Source organism: Hetaerina americana, unplaced genomic scaffold, assembly GCF_022747635.1.
Source record: "Hetaerina americana unplaced genomic scaffold, ioHetAmer1.1.p SCAF_4, whole genome shotgun sequence".
NCBI lineage: Eukaryota > Metazoa > Arthropoda > Insecta > Odonata > Calopterygidae > Hetaerina > Hetaerina americana.
The window spans coordinates 5,229,002-5,248,540 of NW_027286985.1; the positions used below are offsets into that span (position 1 = coordinate 5,229,002).

Consider the following 19,539-nt stretch of genomic DNA (forward strand, 5'->3'; position numbering starts at 1 on the left):
TGAGGAATATCCGGGGTCTCTGGAACGGATAAGTATTTATGGATACCACAGACAAATCAGCAAAAAATGACACCTACTACACGAATATTCACCATATGAGTCATTTTTCAGAATGTTATGCGTAATTTGTACGGAGTAATGTAAAGATTCAAGTTGACTTTCTTATGAAAAATCACCGACATTAATTTTTACCATTTTTGAAGCACTACTGAGTAACGTCTGTATACAAATATAATTAAGGGCAAACCTATTTCACAGGTAATAAAAGTCAAGGGTTTGCTAGTGATTGGACACTACAGAGGTAATACAAAATTTGTCGACAACGTAATCTACTGGTCAGGTTTAGGCTTTCGACGTCCTGAAGGGTAACACACAATGCTGACGAAAAGGAACTTAACCTTTTAAGTAAATATTCAGTAATCGACTATGAAATATTAATGAGCATTACATGCATATTTTTCGGCAATGTATTGAGAGAAATACAAAGCGATTGAATTTTAAACCACCCTCCTCGCCTCCGATATGAATTGGACCTCCCATCCCCTTTGAATCATACTTAAGCGGGTTCTTTGAATTGAATGCTATGCCACTCATTATACCAAATAATGGTATGCGAAAAGTTTATTGACATCATTTGAATTTCACCGTCTTACTGCGAAAAGTGCATTAGATGACTATGAGTAATTTGGTTTGGTTAAAAAAGTGTACGGTCACAATCATAATTCCATGAATCGCCGTCAGACACGCCACCATCAACATATTTGTTTTTGCCGTTTTCGGTTCAAAAAGCTGTACAATTCTTGGTTGATTATGAACAAAAAAATTCAATATTTACGATAGTTTCTAGGATTATGCACGCAGACTGCACGTCCTGTGCAACCGATAACTTTTCTTAGAATGTAATCAGTTTATCCAACCAACTAATTTTTTTCCAACATTATTACTTCCCTTGGCAGAAGGATCTTTCGCCTTTTTCTGAATCCCAATACCGAAAGTTTCACACACTATATGTTGTAAATATTGTACCGCACAATAATGCCATAAATTCGATTTCTGTATCTTGAAAAAAGTGATATTGTTGGCAGCCTCTTACGATTTGGAGTGCATTTTGCGCAGCGTTTTTAATCTGACGTGAATGATGTGGTAGCTCATGATAACTTTACGTTGATGGTAGAGAATATACCCTGGTGATATTGGCCGAGTTGCGTGTGCCGCTCAATCGGTGCATTTGTATTAACCATTGACGAAGATGTGTTGTGTGTGGTGACATGTACAGAGAAAATTCTTTTGTTTCTATGTGTGCCGGTGGTCTATGAGTTGGCCGAAAGTAGAAGGCAATGTTTTGATTCAGATTTGATTTGTTAACTTTTCGTGCTGTGTTGGCATAATAGTGCAAATAACGCAAACATGGCTTATCAAACAATTCGTCAAGAATATATGCAAATGCCAGTCGTCACAAGGGCTTACACAACTGCCTGTGTTATTACAACATTGGCCGTGGTAATTAAAGCGTTTTTTCTTATTTTACTGAAATTTGCTCTTCCTTACTATTTTATCATCTGAACTCTATTATTTTATTTCAGCAATTAGATTTTGTTTCTCCGTTCCAGTTATACTTTAATCCTATATTGATAGTGAAACAGTATCAGGTATGCTACGAATTAATGTGAATAAAAGATTACCGCTATTGTTTTTAGTGACCATATAACTTCATCGTAGTTTCCCCGTTTCAGTTCTGGCGGCTTATCACGGCGTTCTTATTTTTTGGAACGGTTGGTTTTAATTTCTTCTTTAACATTATATTCACCTACCGTTATTGCCGTATGCTGGAGGAGGGATCATTCAGGTCCAAAACGGCTGACTTCGTTATGATGTTTCTCTTCGGAGGAACATGCATGATTGTATCCTTTAAAGACAGTACATTACGTAAATGAAATTGTTATTTTTGTACATTTAATTTGTACTGGATAAAGCGTTCTACAATTTTGGAACTTCTTAGCTTGCATTTAGTAAACTCAGGTTATATGCAACATTTAAGGTGTAATTTCTTTAACCTGCTCCAGGCCATTGCATTTTTTGTGAATTTACTCTTCCTGGGTCAAGCTTTTACCATTATGCTGGTTTATGTATGGTCAAGGAGAAATCCCTTTGTTCGTATGAACTTCTTTGGTCTGCTCAATTTCCAGGTATGTATTATAAAGGAAGTGTAAGGGAATTATTTAGTGTATAATAATGTGGCTGTTGTAAGGGTAAATATTATATGGAAATTCGTATTCACATGACTAATGTGGTGTCATTCCATATCATTTCAACGACAAACAAATTTTAGTGCCTTAGATATAGGCAAAACTTTAGTTTCAACCCCACCGATTTAAGTAACCTTGCCACATTTTATTGATCTTGTTTTTATAATTTTTATTTTTCAGGGTTAAATTTAAGTGGATTCTCAGTCTTCCATTTCCTTGGCATGATGAGAAAGCTGCCCTTTGTATCTAACTAATATATATATCTTGCTAACCAATCAACAAATATCCAACACTATACAGCTACATCATTCATATGAGGATTCCATAAAAAAATGTCATCATCAGTATTTCAATCCTAGGATTTGTTTACTGCAGCCCTCCATTCTACTCTATTTAATGCCAATTCCGTCAATCCTTGATATCCTCTCTGTTTTATGTCCTTCTTAATTTGTCCAATGTACATGTCTCTGGTTCTTCCTCATAGAATCTTTCCTTCTATTATATTCCTAATCAATTCATTGTGCCTCGATGTGTGTCCAATCCATCTATTACTTCTTTGCTGTAGAGTTCTCCTTATGGTCCTATCCTCTTATGCTCTTCTGTGTACTTCCTCGTTCTTTACTTTGTCTGTCCATTTAATCTTCACAATTCTCCTCCAGCACCATGTTTCAAAGGTTTCTATTCATTGCTGGTCCACTTGTCTAATGTTCCAAGTCTCGGAACCATAGAGCACCATGCTCGACATTAAATTCTTGACAAATCGCTTCCTTGTTTCGAGTCTTAGGTTCTTTGAACCTAGTAATTGCCTCTTCTTCGTGAATGCGTTCTTAGCTTGAGCTATTCTTCACTTGATATTGGTTGAACTTCTTCCATCCCATGTTATGCTGCTGCCCAGGTAGATGAAGGATTCCACTTGCTCTAGTTTCACCCCTCGAATCGTGATATTTGCATTCAGCTTCTCTCTTCCGCACACAAGGATTTTAGTTTTCTTTTTTTGAAGGTTCATATTATATTCCTGTAGTGCTTGTTCCGTAGCACTTAGAGTTGCTTGCAGATCCTCTCGCATTTCCGTCACTACTGCGATGTCACCTGCAAACTGGAGCATGTTGATTTCTTCTCAATTTACCTTGGCACCCAATTCTTGTGCTTCTTTTATTTCCTCTTCCAGGTATACGTTGAATATTGCTGTCGAGAGGTTGCATCCTTGTATTACTTTTTTATTTTGGCTTCTATTTTTCTTCCATTTGTCCTTTGCATAGTTGTACCTGATTCTTGTAGAAGTCATAGATAATTCTTCTGTCGTTGTAGTCCAATCCAAGTGCTTCTAGTATCTCGACCCCAAGTGCCTTGACAATTTCTCCATTTATTTTGTCAACTCCTGGTGCCTTGTTGTTTCTCAGGTCTGCCACGGCTCTCCTGAATTTGCTTCGTAATATCTGCAGATTCAAATCATCTTTACCTATCATGCTTTCATCTTTAATTAAACCATCTTCTAGTGGTTTGGGAGCTTGATAAAGTACTTCAATGTCTTCTTTCCATCTATTCCCAATGTCATCATCATCCATTAGTATTTTTCCATTAGCGGCTCGGATGTTTTGCTATTTTGTTTTTCTTTCTCCGAATTGCCTCTTCACTAGTTTATAAGCCATCTTTTTATTTTCCTTTTTCATGTTGTCATTAATTTCCTCGCACCAGCTTTCTATCCCTTCTTCCTTTGCCTAATTGCACTCTCGTATGACCTGGTTCTGCAACTGTTTATGGAAGTCTTCTTCACTCTCATTTATTTGATTCTTGCATTTTCTTCTTTCATCTATGAGACCTCTTATTTGAGCTGTTATCCATGGCTTCTTAGATATTTCTGCCTTACCTACAAGGAGCTCAATTGCACCTTGGGTAATTATAGTCTACATTTCTTTCCATTGACCCTCAAGTGCTGGTATTGTCATTATTTCCTTCTACTTCCTTTTTGATGGCCGTGGTGAACCTTTCCCTTGCTTTCTTTTCTTCCAGTATCTTTGTGTTCCATCTGGGTTGTTGTCTCTCTTTCTTCATCTTCTTGTATCGCAGTCTGATCACCAGGTTGTGATCGCTATTTATATCTGTGCCGGGGTAGCTCTTACACTTCTTAATTTGGTTCTTGTATGTCTTCCTGACAAGTATGTAGACAATTTGCTATTGTGCTTTGTCTCCATGCATCTTCCATGTGTATCTTCTTCTCGGATGTTGATTGAAGATGGTATTTGCCACTACCATGTTTTTCTCGTTGCAGAATTCTATCAGTCTCTCTCCCGTGGCGTTTCGTTTTCCCAATTCTAAGGATCCCACGGTACTTCCCTCTTGCCCCTCGCCGAACACAGCATTCCAATCTCCCAATACTATGAGGAATTCCTTCCCGTTTACTGTGCCTAGAACCTCTTCCAGTTGTTCATATACCTCCTCTATTGCCTCATCTGAATGGCTGGACGTTGGCATACACACCTGCACTGTCACTGTATGCGTAGGTTCTGCCTCTAACTTTATCATCAATATCCTTTCATTATATTGCCAGCATGATATTATTTTCCTTGCCCATTTCTTCATGAGTATGGTGCCTACTACTGCAATTTTCTGGTCATCTCCCAAGTAAATCGCTCTGTAGCCATCGCTCTAGAAGTCGTTTGCCCCCGCCCTCTTAATTTTGCTCAATCCATGGATGTCCATCCATCTCTTTATTTGCATTTTCAAATTTCCTGCACACCCTTAATGACCTTACATTCCATATCCCTATTCTGCATTTATCGGCCTTGACTGATGTTCCACTTCCAGTAGTCCTCACCCATGGATCCGATTGGGGGACTAGTTTACCTCCAGAATATTTTACCCAGAAGAAAGCCATCTTGTCATGTTTGAATGCAAGGCTGCATATTTTAGGGAGAATAATGCGTAAAAAAATATGTATGGGCCCTTAAAACTTTGTAATCTGAGTTTCATGTCAGATGATGCTTCAGGTAAAAGAATTTTTTTATGCCTCGTTAATATTTTTTGGAGAAAAACACGGTCAAAAGTCATTAAATTATCATTGAAAGAGAAGGAGATAATTCTAACATCTCATTTTTTCTATTGATCCCAAACATTTCATCATCCCATAACAAGAATAAAAATGGCTTTTGCATTCCTTCAAAGGTTATTGAATTAAATTATCATTGTGCCATTTAACAAATTGGCTGCCTGTTAACTATTTTTGGAATATTCTAAAATATGCAGTTCTGATAAAAATATGGCACTGATACTCTTTGGTGGAGATTAACATTTTAAATATTATTAATTTTGTTTTTATAGATTGTATCAAATTTTTCATGTGGACTAAATTTGATATTGATAAATATATTAAATTTAGAAAATATCTATGGAATATGCATGGATTTTATTAACTTACCATTCCTAGAAAGTATTTATTTACAAATGGAATAAAACTTTTTTAACTCTGGGGTCCACAAATTTTAGTTTTTAGACAGCTTTGATTTGGACCATTTTTTCCTTCATTAATATTATGTATTTGGTTATGAAGTAGTATGTTGTTCCAGATGTGATGTGTGGGGGTCAAAAATGAGTGAGAAATGGGTATTGGACAGCTATCTTCTATCCTTGGCCAGTAAAAGATGGTCGATGAAGATGTAGAAACTTGACATTAATTACTCCCATATCTACATCAGACATGATTCCAAACTGCCACAGTTTGTCATGCTTATAACCTATGCAACATGCTGGGTACAAATCATCAGTTTTTAAATATGATGCTTGTTTTTTCTAGTTGTTTATGGGAGAGGGTTTGCCGGCGACACTAATAATCTCAGCCTCCACAGTACCTGAAGTATCTAATGATTTAAAGTTGTAGAAACTTCTGGTACCCGGAAGCGTTTGCTTATCTTTAAAATGACCTTTGAGGGTCAAATGTGTTTAGTCTACTCTGTCTTTTGGTATGTCGTCACAATAGATTTTTGCAAGGTTTGTTTTGCAAAAATTGGAAAATTCAGATGGTTTTTCTTCATGGTTCCAAGTAGTCTCTGGAGGTTCTTATTTTTTCCTTACCTTTAATTAATCACCTTATTCATACTACCTTAAATTGATCATTTCCTCTCATTAGGTTTTGTACAATGCTCGCTACTTATTTCATTCTAGGCATCACTCTAGCTTGCGCATCACTCTCATAAAATCTTCAATTTTCTTTCAACGCCTAGGGTCTGTTTCAGCTTAAAGTCTCTTTTCATTAAGAAGTCTCCGAGGTAGAAGAACAGCATAGTTATTTTTTCTTTCATATTTTCCACAAGTCTTCACGATTCAGTTCCTTTATATATTCCCTCTATCTCTCTTGAGTCTTACCTGGCTCAATTAATAATTTTTGAGTCTTTATATTTTATTGGATATCAAAAGCCACTTTTATTTTTTCATGGATTTTCACTTCTTACTTTTTGGCAGTGCTTTCACTTTCCTTTTTGGCGCACCAAATTCACCCTTACTTTATAAACGTTCTCTATCCTTGCACCAGCAGTGCATGCCACTTGTCAGAACCATAGGAAGAATTTTTCTCTTTTAAATGAGATATTATCCTGATTGAAAAAATTATCTGAAATTATTGTTTCATTTTTCTAGAGCCAAATGCGTCTAATTTTTAATACAAATGCCGCAGTGCTGCAGCAAAATGTGCAGTGTTTTCAATCCTTTTGTCACAGACAGTAAAAAATTGCTTCAAAATATTTTCATCTTGGGCAGGATTGATTGTGTTTCAACCATGATTAAATCATTATATCCTGGTAGTCTGTGAGGCAAGGATCTTCCGTGTTAGAGCCAGTTTGACTACAATAGAGCTCATCATAGTTTTTATTGTAAAGAGTGCAATTATAGCTACAGGTGATGTCTCTTGAAAATATCTTTTGACCATCAATTGCAATGGAACTGAGCCTTCCAAGGAAATAAAATTCCTAGGTTGGTCTAAACTGCTCACTCTATATTTATATTGTTTTTGTATACTTATCAAGTTCTTCCGCAGGAAAACAACTGGATTTGGATGCTGCTAGAATATTAATTGTCATGCTTTATATGCCTTGGTTGTTCTTATGCTTCTTGTCAAGAGTCAAGGAATGAGTTGTAAAAGATGCTCAATATGTACTTTTCTCTGTTGATTGAGTCTGTTTTCATGTGCAGTTTGTTTCATAAAACATAAGAGAAAGCGTACTTGGGTTCCTTTTGACATTGAGAAATAAAGTGCACCATTAATTGGTGTGCCATAATGTAATGTGTTATTACTTTAATTGAAATACACTTCTGAAACACATGAGAAAATTGCCTCCGATGCACCATACAAATTCTCTTCCCATGATTGTCATATTTTACATAGTGTAGAATGGAATCTAAAGTGGTTGAATACGAAAGAAATGAGGTTTCAAGATATCTACAAGTTGCATTAATCGCACTGTTAAATCATTTTTTGGTGATTTACTAGATAACAGATTTTGATGATTGTATTCTCTCTTCAGGCTCCTTATTTGCCTTGGGCTCTGCTAGGTTTCTCCATTTTGCTGGGAAATGCCATTGGTGTGGATGCCATGGGTGTGGTGGTGGGCCACATGTACTATTTCATTGAAGATGTCTTCCCTAATCAGAGAGGAGGTTTCAGATTGCTTGAAACACCACGTTTCCTGTAAGTGAATATTTTTGTACTTTCAATTGAAAATCAAAGTGTGTCAAGGCACAGAATGGCATATGAGTTGGGGAAATTTGAATAAGGGAGGAAACTTCTCCTATTTTATTTGCGTGACCACCATACATGAGAAACTTACATGATTCTTACTTTGGGAGCTGGGTAGACCTTAGTGGAATCCTAAATATAATGAAGGAGTGATTTTGGAGTAGGTTGGTGCAATTGGTGAACTGATTTTCAAGGGAGGGTTTTATTGCATATTAGCATAATTTAATCAAGTTTAACTCATGGTGTGATGTATTTTTTTCAAATTTTAATAATTCTGGGCTTGCATGTGGGCTTAATGTCCTCTGGTCGAATAGTAGAGGTGGCTGATTCTTTTTAGTATTTCAAATCCTAGAGTCTGCTAGCAAAATTCTATGATTTTCCTGGGATACAAGTTTCTTTTTCTTAAAAAAGTAAATAAGTACTGAAACAGCTATGCTCTTTGCTATTTTAACCGAGTGAAATGCAATAATATTTGTGTTATTAACATAGTCAATTATTAATGATAAATTATTAATTAATTAAGTCAAGCAATTCTTTAGAGACTGAAATGGGTGATAAGGTGGATTTCCTGAAAGGGGCAGTAGCTGATTGCTCAAGATGTAGATTTATACAAAAGTATTATTCTCTCAAAGTGATAGTCAAGGGGACATAGCATATATTCTATTGTTTCAGGCTTCACTTCGTGGAAGTAATTAATATCCATTACTAAAAAAGAAAGAAAGACTCGTACTTTTCCACAGATTTTATTATACGGTACAACGCGTTTCACCGACTTGCGGCATCATCAGGTACAAATTTGCAAAACAGACAGAGCAAGCATATATACCCTCAGGACAGAGTGGGGGCGGGGAGGGTTGGAAGGATTTGAGAAGGGTGGGGGCTCGCAGGTGCGTTGATGGATTGTTTTGACGAGTACGAGTCTTTCTTTCTTTTTTAGTAAGGGACATAGCATGTTTGAAACAGCTGTACCCCATTTGTGAAAGTAGCATTGAAGTGGCTCCCGTGCCTTGCACTTGCAGCAGACTTTTTTTGACAATTGTCCTGAACCGAGTGCATTGAAAATGCAAATTCCAAAAATATTCTTCCCTGCAAATGAGCCCTAAATATTTCTGGGCTGAGTGGTGTTGGCTGGATTTATTCCACGGTGGAGGAAATTTGAGCTTCTATAACAATTATAGTAGTCCATGAAGTTTAGCTCATTTTTGGCCCAAGCATGCAGAAGACAAAGATAAATCTGTTTTTTCTCAGATGCTCTACTTGATGTTCTGAACAGCACATCAAAAGTCCAAGGCATTCTTGTGTGCGAGTCTCCATTTTATTGGTACCTGAAGTCCCATTATCCTGACAATGTGAATACTGACATTGAAGAACATGCCTTGCCTTAAATATTAGCCATACTTGACCTAAAATTGAAGATAAGTGTGTTGTTAAACTAGAAAAAAAACGATAAAAAGTGTTGCTTTTGTGAAGTCATTGTACATTATATTAAGCATGAAGAATATGACATCATATCAAAACTCTTTGTATCCTATTCATTTTAAGGATTGCAAAATCATGATCATTCACAATGCATTTAGATGTTCATGCAAAATCATAAAAGAAAAATAAGTGACCCACACAAGTTGTCAAATTTTATCATTTCTCTCATTCGCCAAATAATTTTATGAAAAAACGGATGAGTACTAAATGAAACTGAATGCATCTATAGCTGTACAGAATGAGACACCTCTTGCACAAGAATTCAGATTGCAAAGGATTTGGTATGTTCTACTGCTGAGGCTTCTTCTCTATATAGTGTTAATGTTAACTAATATCACTATGAAATAATATTAAATAGATAAATACAGAACAATGATACCGTCAAATCCAATTAAACAGTTGTGCATTGTTGTTTCTCTGATGGTGGCTCGGCATGCCCCACTCTTGAGCTTGAATTCTGACATTGTAATTGCTGTATGTCATAATGGATGATCCAACAAGATGAAAATTACATATTTGTGAAGGAAAAATTTATCTAGTCTTTAAATTAAAAAATTAAAAGAGATTTAAAATTTATCTTAGGCTTATTTTTATCTTTCTTCATTACTTTTTGAATTATGAGACACATCATGTCAGCCCTACGGAAATATTTCAATTTGGAAGGTAGGTGTCACAAAGTACCTTGACTAACCATTAAAGAGTCATTAATTTTATTGGTTTGTCTAGTTCAGAAAACATTTCTCTTCAATTTAAGACACTTTAAAGTCAAATATGACTAATATTGTGGTCAAGGTATTTTATTAAGTATTGCAATTCACATTTTTGGGACATTAGGACTTCAGGTCTCAAAAGAAAAGGTCACCAGCATAGGAATGTCAGTAACTTTTAATATGATGTCCAAGACATTAAGTAGAGCATCTGAGCAAAAATTCATATTTAAATTATTTTTCTGCAAGCTGAAGCCTAAAATTCGTGGGCTATTTGGGCTGAAGAGAAATTGATATAATTATTCTGCATCCTATTCAGCTGATGAATGAGGATGACAATGAAGTGGTAATGATTGACAAAGGAGATTTTCCAAAAGATGTGATGGCAACATTTGAGACTCATATTTCCCTTGTTTCATTTTCATGATCAATGGAAGCAACCAGCTTTTGTTTATTCAGAAAATTGGATAAAATGAGTTTCATGCTGTGATTAAACACTTCTATTAAAAAAGCTCCACATTGATAGAATCTAAGAACTTGAGTTCTACGGCCTCGTAAAGTTAATAAAACAAAATGAAAACTCCTACAGCCGTAATAAGTTAGCACCACTCGTCCCACAATGAAAACGAAATTTTTAGTTGTGACGGTTCGTGGGGAAAGAAATTCCACGTCAGTGACCAACCACAACCTCTCAACCAGAACACCCTTCTGCAGTAGTTTGCGGGAATGTTACTTCCTCGCCCGTGACCAACTACAGACTTAAACACTCAAACACAATTGGGATCATTCACAGGGTTAAAGGGACTCCGTTAAGGATACCTGGATTTATGATCAGATGTACACTCTCCGTGACTGTTGACGGGAATAAATTCTGCGCCAGGGTCAAACACAGAGCTGCCACATTCATGAGCACTCAGAAAAACAACCAGCCACACTTTCAAAAAGGGCCTCACTACTGGGAGAATATGACTCAAATTAAGCAAAGTTAGCAAAAAACAGGGAAAGTGTCGGGTGTATGTGTATTTTGGCTACAATGTACCCCTCAGTGAACTGAAGGAAAAAAGGACTCGACAAAAAGTTGTAAGTATTATTACGGCTATGGGAGTTTTCATTTTATTAACACTGATAGCGATCAAAGCCGAGTTAGATGCAAGTTCATGGAACATTAGATATGTTTGCGACTGCTTACAATTGGGCTAATGAGTTAAAATGTGGCCGTACACTAACAAATGATTAACATTATTTCTGACATTCAGCGGAAGTGGCTTCCTCGGAAATAATCGACAAAATACACAATATGGTTTTGAGTGATTGGCAAATAAAAGTTTGTGAAATATCTGAGGCCATATGCATATCACAAGGTAGTGTTTTTAATTTTACACAAAAAATTGGGCGTGAAAAAGAAGGTGAAAATGGTGTTGGTAATGTGATAACCATGGTTTTTTGGCATGTACGTGGATTCATCTATCTATGTACATCAATTACTTCCAATAAGGACAAACAATATCTGGAGAATATTTTGCATCAGTTGTACTAGTTAAGCCAAGAAATAAAGAAAAACGTCCGCATTTAGCAAAGAGAGAAATTCTCTCCCATCAAGAAAATGCACAGGTACACACTTCAACAGTTTTGATGAAAAAAACAAAAATGATTAAGTTGTAGTTTGAATGATTACAACATCCACCATATTAGCCAAATTTGGTTCCCAGTGACATTTTTATTTACAAGCTTGAAAAAATGGCCTGACAGAAAATGATTCACATCGAACGAGGTCATCACCCATACAGAGACCTATTTTGAGGACCTTTAGAAATCCTACTTTTTGGGAGGCATAAAAAAGTTAGAGAAATGTTGGGAAATGTATTGAGCGGAAAGGAGATTGTTGAAAAATGAAATAATTTTTGTTTTCTCCTAAGGACTTATGAAATGAAGTGTATTTATTGTGGAGGTGTAAAGTTTCTTTTTTACCCTCATAATGAAGGAATTCCTAAAAGTTTAACCTGAAACTGTTATGTTTATGAAATGACTCTTGTACAATCTTTGTATTAACATTTCATTCGTTGAACTTTCATGTATTTTTTATGAAATGCTTCTGCAGGTCAACTTTGAGGAAAGTGCCATGGAGTTACTTTTAACTAATAACTTTTACTATTGTGTATAATCATCAAATCAGCATTAAACTTAAACCTTTTAAATATTCGCAACACCTCTGCCTCTTGTGCCTATTTACGTAATTAATTCTTGAGGGAGAAATCTAAACATTTTGAAGTAATTCAGTGTTAAAGAAGAAATGGATTATTTTTCTAAAAGTCTATAAGTATTGTAAATACAAGAAGGTCTTCAGGAAAGAGTTATCATAAAATTTTTATTTGCACAATTTTTGTGCAAAGGTTTAATTACATGCCATGTTCCAAACTTAAATGTGTAATTTACACGTGGTACAAGGTTCATGGATTTGACTCGAGAAATGCATCAGTGGCGGCCATTAAAAGTTGAAACTAGTTGACACCCCTAGCGCAACGGTGGAGTTAACAATTGATGAGCAATATGCTGCATTAAAACTTTTGCTTCTTGTCTGAACAAACCATTACCCAAGTTCTGAGCAATGATACAAGAGGTCTAAGGAGGGTCTCCTCTACCCTAGAGCATAGCTAGAGGATGGTTTGAAATATTAAAAGAGGGGAAACAATCAACACCCAAGGACAGTGGAGCTAGAGTCTGTCACGGCTCATGCAAATGTTAGAGATCATTCCTCATGAAATGCATTCTTTGGAACCCACTGTGAAATCATGATTATCTTGAGACAGTCAATGTTGAAGTGTGTTCCTAATCCTTCCTATAGGCCACACTGGCCCCATTGAATTTTCCTCGTTCCCCATTGTAAAAGAAAATCTTCATGAAATGCTCTTTTCATCTGAAAGCAAGCTTTGGTGCACTGAATGTTTCAACTGCTAATGGCTGCTGCCAATGCAATACTGGAGTCAAATCAATGAAACTTACGCCACCTGTTAGTTACACTTAAAGTTAGCTATATAGTATTACATAAAAATGAAATTTTCGAACAAAGATTTGTTTGAATAAAAATTTTTTTTCTTATTGTAAATGCCTTGTATAACTTAAAATTGTTCCCTTCATAGGTATGTCTTGTGTAAATTTTGTCTTGTCTAACCTAGTTCCCATGGTATTAATGCTTATAAGAAGATTTTGGGATTTATTGTTCCTTGATCCTCATTTGTTTTCCTGTTAATGATTAGGAAGGCATTATGTGATCCACACCCTGAAGATGTCGACGTCACACCCCTTCCCCCTGAGGATCGGCCAGGAGGTTTTGAATGGGGACAGCGGCCTCGTGAAGGGAACGAACACCCCGAAGAACAATGAGACACGCAAGTTTCAATGCTAGGACATCGCCACTAGTGAACGTCATGTTTCCCAAGATTCTTGGCTTTGACGTTGGAATGAGTGAAAATGCTGTGTTATCATCAATCTATAGCATTCGGCTAAATGGAATGAAGTTGTATTTATTAAAAAAAAACCCTCCAAAGAACTGTAGGGAAAAAATACTTTATGTTAGCTTTAAAAAAGCACATTACACTTCGTTTGTTGGTAATTGAATAACTGAAGGTTATTCAAAGTTTTTAATGAATCCAGACCATACTAGTTATATGAGGATACAAAACTTTTTTATTGGCATTTAAATTTGAGAGATTCAGATGAATGATATAGAAATGTACAAGTACATAATGTAATTCATGTAATTATGTGTTTGAAACAAAATGAGGTTGAAATGGTTTTTATTTAAAATGCCATTGCACAATCTTTATGAATGATAAAATGGAATCAAAATGAACAATAAAAGCTGGGAGCACCATGATATATATATTGAAAATTATATGTGGTGGAATACATAAACCACTTGAAGGCTTCCTTCAAGGCTTCAATGAACATGATTATCGAGTCCTTTTTTTTATTCTATCAACACTAGTACTTCACAATACCTGTGATAAAAATTGCATTGTTAACATTCCAAATGCTAAATGATTCAACAACTGCATCTTGGAATTATTGGTGTATGTTATTTATAGCACAGCACGCCTCTGCCATGATCAATATCTTGGACAGGTACAGTCGAGTTCCAAGGGGACGATGAGACAGAGCCATGAGTCTCACATATGTCCAAGTGATTCTCAGTCACAGCTCAATCAATCCACACTCTCCCCTTCTTACTACCTAGACATCTCAGTAGATTGTCATAATTATGTCTTTGAACACTTTTTGAGCTATCAAGTCTACAGAAACCACGATAACACATTTTATGGAATTCCTATATACAATTCTTCAAAAATACGTTAAGCAATTTAAACGGTCACTAGAGTACCATGGTTTCTTCTTAAATTGTCCTAATTTGCAGTTTCTTCATAATGCCACTGTTGCTAGGAGAACTGTGATATCATCGGGCTTTCCACCTGGAAAGAAAGAAGTATTAAATATGATCAACATTAAGAAAATACTTGGAAGTAAAATGTTAAGAGAAACAGCTTTAAAAAATTAACTTTAAACACACCGTGTATTCCATTAAAATAATGAACATGGTGTACCAAGGCATTACTTACTTTGGCATTAACTGAATTGGAAACTAATCTTGGATTGTCTTTTACCACTATTACCGTATGTGGTCAGTACAATATGAATATAAATTTGGTTTTTGGATGCCATTGTTGACCATTTTACATATTATCCAGGGTTGTAATTACTGTGGCCAGTAATTGATAAGGTTATTTAAGTGTCCCAAACTTTCAGGTGCAACATTAATGGTCATTTATGAGTTACCTGGGAAGATATGACTTCTATTTCAATGAAGTGTCCCAATTCAGATGCCAGGAAGCTTAGTACAACTATTATCAGGATCACTACAGTCTACATCAGTAATAGAAAACTGAATACTCAATAATGGTACAGCGCCAGTTTCATCTAAAAGTTAGGGCTTTCTTTACAAATATTCAACCTGAACAGTATGTGCAATGAATTAAGGAGAACATCTTAAAAGTACTAACTTCAATTTACTCCTAATTTTAAATTGAATTCGAGGTCAACAAATTTGGCAGGAGTGCAATATTTTCAAGAAATTAAGGAAATTGTCAACAATCAATATCTGGCATTGCCAATAATACGCAACACTTGCTTAGATGCCTCTTGCTTCAACTGACTGAGATACTTCCAATTACTGATCTAAAAATAAACAATCGGGGGTGCAATAAAAAAGAAGGCAGTGTAATTTTGAATGTAATTAACAAACCTGTGGCATCGATTCCATTCTCACGAGCTCTTCTGGCAAATGGCGAGAGGAAATGGGCATCAAAGGCAAGCGACCGAGCCATCAGGGCAATTGTGTTAGCTGTGCCTTGAAGCCGAAATGGGTCCTTCTCGCCTTGAACTTTTGCTAGTTCAACAAGCAACAGCGATGGTGGGACATTATCAAAAACACCATCTGTCGCTACTAAGATAACATCTCCATCCTCAACCTGGAATTCTGAGGTGTCAGCAGCCTCTGGCCTGCAGAAAAATGCCACTATGAGACAATGACCATTCTCCTAGACACAAACGCAGACGCGTGCAATCATGGGTAAAACCAATTAATATATTACGTAATTGAGCTATTCACCATAATTCACAAAAATATTAAGCTAATTATGAAAACAAATATCACGCCCCTAATGATGAATTAAAAATAAATGAACATAATAAGCCACACCCAGCAAAATACACAACTTGTTTCAACACAGATACAGTAAATGCCTTGCCTGTCACTGAGAACAAGACCGCTGTGTTGAGGTGGTGCTAATGACAGTTGGAAAGGAGTGTTGAAGTAATGGATCTGCTCTTCTGAGCGGTGGACAACGCGGCCACCTCGTACTATCACAAAGCCACTGTCTCCAATGTTTGCAGTATGAACCGAACAGCTTTCTCTATTCAATACTATGACACATGCAGTACTGCTTCCTGAAGAAAAGAGAAATGCATTGAAAGGGCATTGCAAAAAAAAATAAATCAGTATATAAAATGGACTCTATTTAGAAAAACTATAATTAAACTATGAGCATTAAAATTAAAAAGACTTTCTACATAAAATGAGTCCATCGATGACATCTGCTATTAAAAAATTATGATATTATTACAGTTCCAATAAGTTCACCGAGATGTAGACAGAGGGAAAATTTGGAAATTCTTTCTTGTTAAATCCTTTTTTCCAATGGATTATTTTCATGAATACCAGGACACAAAATAACAACATTACAGATTACACAGCCACAGATAAGGGATTTTCAAGTTGCAGGATAATAATTCTGTCTGTTTCTTCAACCTGTCCATTCCTTATAGATGTCTTGTTATTGAATTTAATGTATTTCACCATCAGTCAGTGTTCAATGCCACAACTTTATCATTTTCAAATACAAACATTCAGTCATTTAGTGCATAGTCAATATTTCCCCCTATATCATCCCCATTTATGTCAGTACTAAGCAGTGTATCATTAAGGTTTCAGTGTATCATTAATTTTACATCCTTTTATTGCCTCAAGATAACCAAAGCTTTTCAGAACACTCCTATACTGTCACTGAGCTCAACATAGAGATCATTGCTTCTAAAAATTATCTACCGTTGAGAACTGCTTACACATGTGCAGTACTTTTTTACAATGACAACATTTCAAAGTACCCTTGTAATGAGAAAATGTTATCACAGGAATTGGCTCACAAAAGAAGCCAAGGGTCAATATGTGCAAAGAGACTAAATACAAGGAAGATTAGCAATCAGGAATGAAGGGCATGAAGAGGGCAATGTAACTAAACATATGGATTGATAATGAAACGTTAAAAACAGTAGTAACCGATCCAGTTACCTCAACTTAGGCCACGACTGGCCTTGTGGTAAGGAACAGCATGAAGGGTATATTTAAGTAAACAGAGTACTGACATGATCAATATAAATCACATCCATCATTGCTAGATGACCAAATGAAGGTTTGCTTTATTAAGGTCCGTAGCAAACGTATATTGCATGGAATTACTCTTGTTTGGCCAATGTTATGCCTTTCTTCGCTTCTTTCTATCTGCCTTCAGACTGAAAAAAAACCTTCCTTACTTCCTCTGGCCCACTTATCTTATCCTTACCCCCACCAAATTTACAATACCTTCTCACTCAATTTTTATTTCATCTTCTGAATTCTGCAAGCAACATCCTCCCTTCCTCAACCATAATTAGCGGTGTTCTTAGTCTCTTTTCTGATTAAATGACTAAATACCCGCCTTTGAACACCCTCTCTCTGCCACGACTGTCTTCCATGTTTTGATCTGCAGAGCTACATCTATGCCCTATGTTTTGACCATCTAATCTTAATTTCTTTACTTATCATACCCATAATCAATTCCCGACTGGCAAATGCTTCTTTTACTAACACAATTCTTCTGTGTCCTGACCACTACGTCTATTATCCCCCAAAATACTACAAATACAGAAACTAGTCTAGGTTATTCTCTCATACTTAAATGTTCAGTGGGCGTAAAAAAAATACAATCAGTATATTACTTAAGGAAAATGAGTTCGGGTTTACAAGATTTATTCTATTCTTGCTCTTTAATACATAAGATTAACAAATAACTGACGAAGGCGGTCTCTACATTAATAAATGAACACAAAAAGTAAATATAAATAGAAACGAGGGTTCCTTATTCAACACTGTTCAGCCTTTTAAGCAAAATTGAATTATCGAATATGATTAAATAACTGAATTAATGTGGACGATGACCAATTTATGAATTGAACGCGCATTTTTAAGGTTTTGAAGTTTCTGGTGCCCTGAAATGACATTGGTCCAAACATTTTTCTTAAGCTAAGCATAAAAGATAATCCACTAACAATCATATCGGATTAATTAATATCGGGCATTCTGAAGATGCACTTCCTCCAATAAAATATTGATGACAGTATGCATCAGTAGTATTGCAGTGTATACAAGGTCGTTACTACTTTAGTATGCACATTGAGACAAAGTGATAGAGTACTAATTACCACATTGAATTTAAAAAATCTTTCCCTGACAATTTCTATGAACATGCCAGGGTATATAAGTATCATAATTTTGAACAGCTATTTAAAATTCAAAAGGAATCACTTGAAATTCAAGGCTCGACTGAGAACACTATTTTCGGGAGGAGAATACGACTTCGTGTTTTATAATTTCGCTTGGTTCATAGAATAGCATCTCATCACAAAAATGTTTTCATATTCAGTAATATAATACGCAATTATAACAATTATTAGGAGTAGGAGTGACACCAAAGAGATAAAAAGACCAAATGTGCGCTCGTCAATAGCATGCAAGTCTTTGCCATACATGCACCGTCAATGAAAATCAATACTTATTAACTTACCGCCACAATTATAATCAATATTCCACAAAGAGAAAATGAGTTGACTTATCAAATACCTAATATCGGATGTTTACTTTCACGCAATTCTTCGTAGCTTCGGCCAAGAAGGGTCGATGCAGGGGCGGTCGGAACAAACCTACCCGACATGACGAGACGCTCACATGCACTCATCAAAAATGATGAAAATTCGCCAGGGTCAATTCCATAATGACGCCAGCCACCTACTCCATCTGCCACACCTATGTCGAAGATAAATGTATTAGCATCATTTATAACCATATGCATTACACACTATAGAAGCAGAAGCTTTGACAGGACTATGTTGCGCTCTACTTCGTTGACATACTAAATTGTCAGTCAACACCAATACAAGAACTCCCACCTATGGCATCAGCAGATTTGTACTTGGCGGAAAACCAAGCATCATCACCAAACTGTCCTTTTTTTAATCTTGTGTTTGCATAATCTTTGGGGAAACCGCACACTGCAGAAACTAAATGCGGTTCTCTTTTCCTACTTAAACTTTGGTCAGCACAATTGGAATAGTTACAAATTCCATTCCATAAGGCACGAGACAATAGCCTCCCAGACCAAACAAGGGACTGCATTATAACCATAAAGCACTATATTTAAAAAAGTATCATTGTGAAATGTCACAAATTGAGGTTAATCACAACACACACGCTTCTCACTCACTGGCTAATTAAATAACCTTGTTTCGCACAGACTCAATAGATGTCGTCGTAACTTTTATTTTTTAATGCTGTTAATGCTATTTATTTTCTATAACATTGGAGTCCTCTATTGAAATTAAAATATTCAAAATATATATTAACATGTCAACAATTATCATTTATTGTTGTTCATTCTGCGTACACGGTTAAACAAGATATTATTAAATGCAGGGCGCATTTCATTACATTATTGTTTTCTGAAAGGTTTTTTTTTTA

General features: G+C 35.9%; 2 protein-coding genes across 2 annotated transcripts; one reads left to right on the top strand and one right to left on the bottom strand.

The window, feature by feature from the left end:
- The first annotated feature begins 911 nt into the window (after positions 1-911).
- Positions 912-14,049, top strand: Der-2 (Derlin 2). The gene is made up of 6 exons (XM_071589737.1): positions 912-1,500; positions 1,584-1,649; positions 1,734-1,901; positions 2,064-2,186; positions 7,760-7,923; positions 13,412-14,049. Exons 1-6 carry the CDS (start codon positions 1,408-1,410, stop codon positions 13,536-13,538), a joined length of 741 nt encoding a protein of 246 aa, XP_071445838.1. The 5' UTR covers positions 912-1,407; the 3' UTR covers positions 13,539-14,049.
- LOC139691834 (protein phosphatase PTC7 homolog) lies at positions 14,018-19,306 on the bottom strand. The gene is made up of 5 exons (XM_071589736.1): positions 18,972-19,306; positions 18,646-18,828; positions 15,959-16,157; positions 15,454-15,710; positions 14,018-14,623 (listed from the first exon to the last, which is right to left on the bottom strand). The coding sequence occupies exons 1-5, from the start codon at positions 19,204-19,206 to the stop codon at positions 14,574-14,576; spliced, it is 924 nt and encodes a 307-aa protein (XP_071445837.1). The 5' UTR covers positions 19,207-19,306; the 3' UTR covers positions 14,018-14,573.
- Between the last annotated feature and the right edge of the window lie 233 nt (positions 19,307-19,539).

Coding starts and splice junctions, on each gene's coding strand:
- Der-2 (XM_071589737.1), top strand. CDS start 1,408: ATGGCTTATCAAACAATTCGTCAAGAATATATGCAAATGCCAGTCGTC. Junction 1,501..1,583: donor TTATTACAACATTGGCCGTG/GTAATTAAAGCG, acceptor ATTTTATTTCAG/CAATTAGATTTTGTTTCTCC. Junction 7,924..13,411: donor CTTGAAACACCACGTTTCCT/GTAAGTGAATAT, acceptor GTTAATGATTAG/GAAGGCATTATGTGATCCAC.
- LOC139691834 (XM_071589736.1), bottom strand. CDS start 19,206: ATGGTTATAATGCAGTCCCTTGTTTGGTCTGGGAGGCTATTGTCTCGT. Junction 18,829..18,971: donor CAAATCTGCTGATGCCATAG/GTGGGAGTTCTT, acceptor TCTTCGACATAG/GTGTGGCAGATGGAGTAGGT. Junction 15,711..15,958: donor GGTCTTGTTCTCAGTGACAG/GCAAGGCATTTA, acceptor ATTTTTCTGCAG/GCCAGAGGCTGCTGACACCT.